This window comes from Rhincodon typus, unplaced genomic scaffold (assembly GCF_021869965.1).
Source record: "Rhincodon typus isolate 14 unplaced genomic scaffold, sRhiTyp1.1 hic_rhity00011018, whole genome shotgun sequence".
In the NCBI taxonomy this organism is placed as follows: Eukaryota; Metazoa; Chordata; class Chondrichthyes; order Orectolobiformes; family Rhincodontidae; genus Rhincodon; species Rhincodon typus.
In genome coordinates this window covers 1,726-2,156 of record NW_025976656.1, presented here as the reverse complement: position 1 = coordinate 2,156, position 431 = coordinate 1,726, and the positions used below count along the sequence as shown (strand labels likewise).

General features: G+C 61.9%; 1 protein-coding gene across 1 annotated transcript in view; it reads left to right on the top strand.

Annotated features, from left to right (window-relative positions):
• The window catches only part of LOC125482483 (CXXC-type zinc finger protein 1-like), a 5,760-nt gene that overhangs the window by 4,428 nt on the left and 901 nt on the right, over positions 1-431 (top strand). The window contains exon 7 of the mRNA XM_048594565.1: positions 49-201. Coding sequence (XP_048450522.1) covers positions 49-195 — 147 coding nt within the window. The 3' untranslated portion in view covers positions 196-201. The remainder of the gene's footprint in view (positions 1-48; positions 202-431) is intronic.

The following is a 431-nucleotide window of genomic DNA, read 5'->3' as shown; positions in this document are numbered from 1 at the left end:
CACCGCGAGCCCTATGTTACTGACATTTCCCCTTTCGCTGCCTGGCAGTGGTACAAACTGGACGAGCTGTTTGAGCAGGAACGGAACGTCAGGATGGCGATGGCTAACCGAGCCGGGCTGCTGGCGCTGATGTTACATCAGACTATCCAGCACGACCCGCTCACCACGGACCTACGGTCGAACAAGGAGCGCTGAAGCCCGGTGAGTCCCGAAACGCCAGTGCTGACCGCGGCTGCCGGGATGGGGCTGGGGTCACAAACAATGCAGAGCAGGGCCACCGCGTAGGCACAACGCACTGGGTGCGCCGCCCCCCAGGAAAGGTCCCATCCGCACCAGCAACCAGCCCCTTGTTGACCCGATGTGCAAAACCACCGCCCCCTCTCCTCGCGAGTGAAGGCGGCCACTCTACCCTTCTTTACTACTGCCCCATT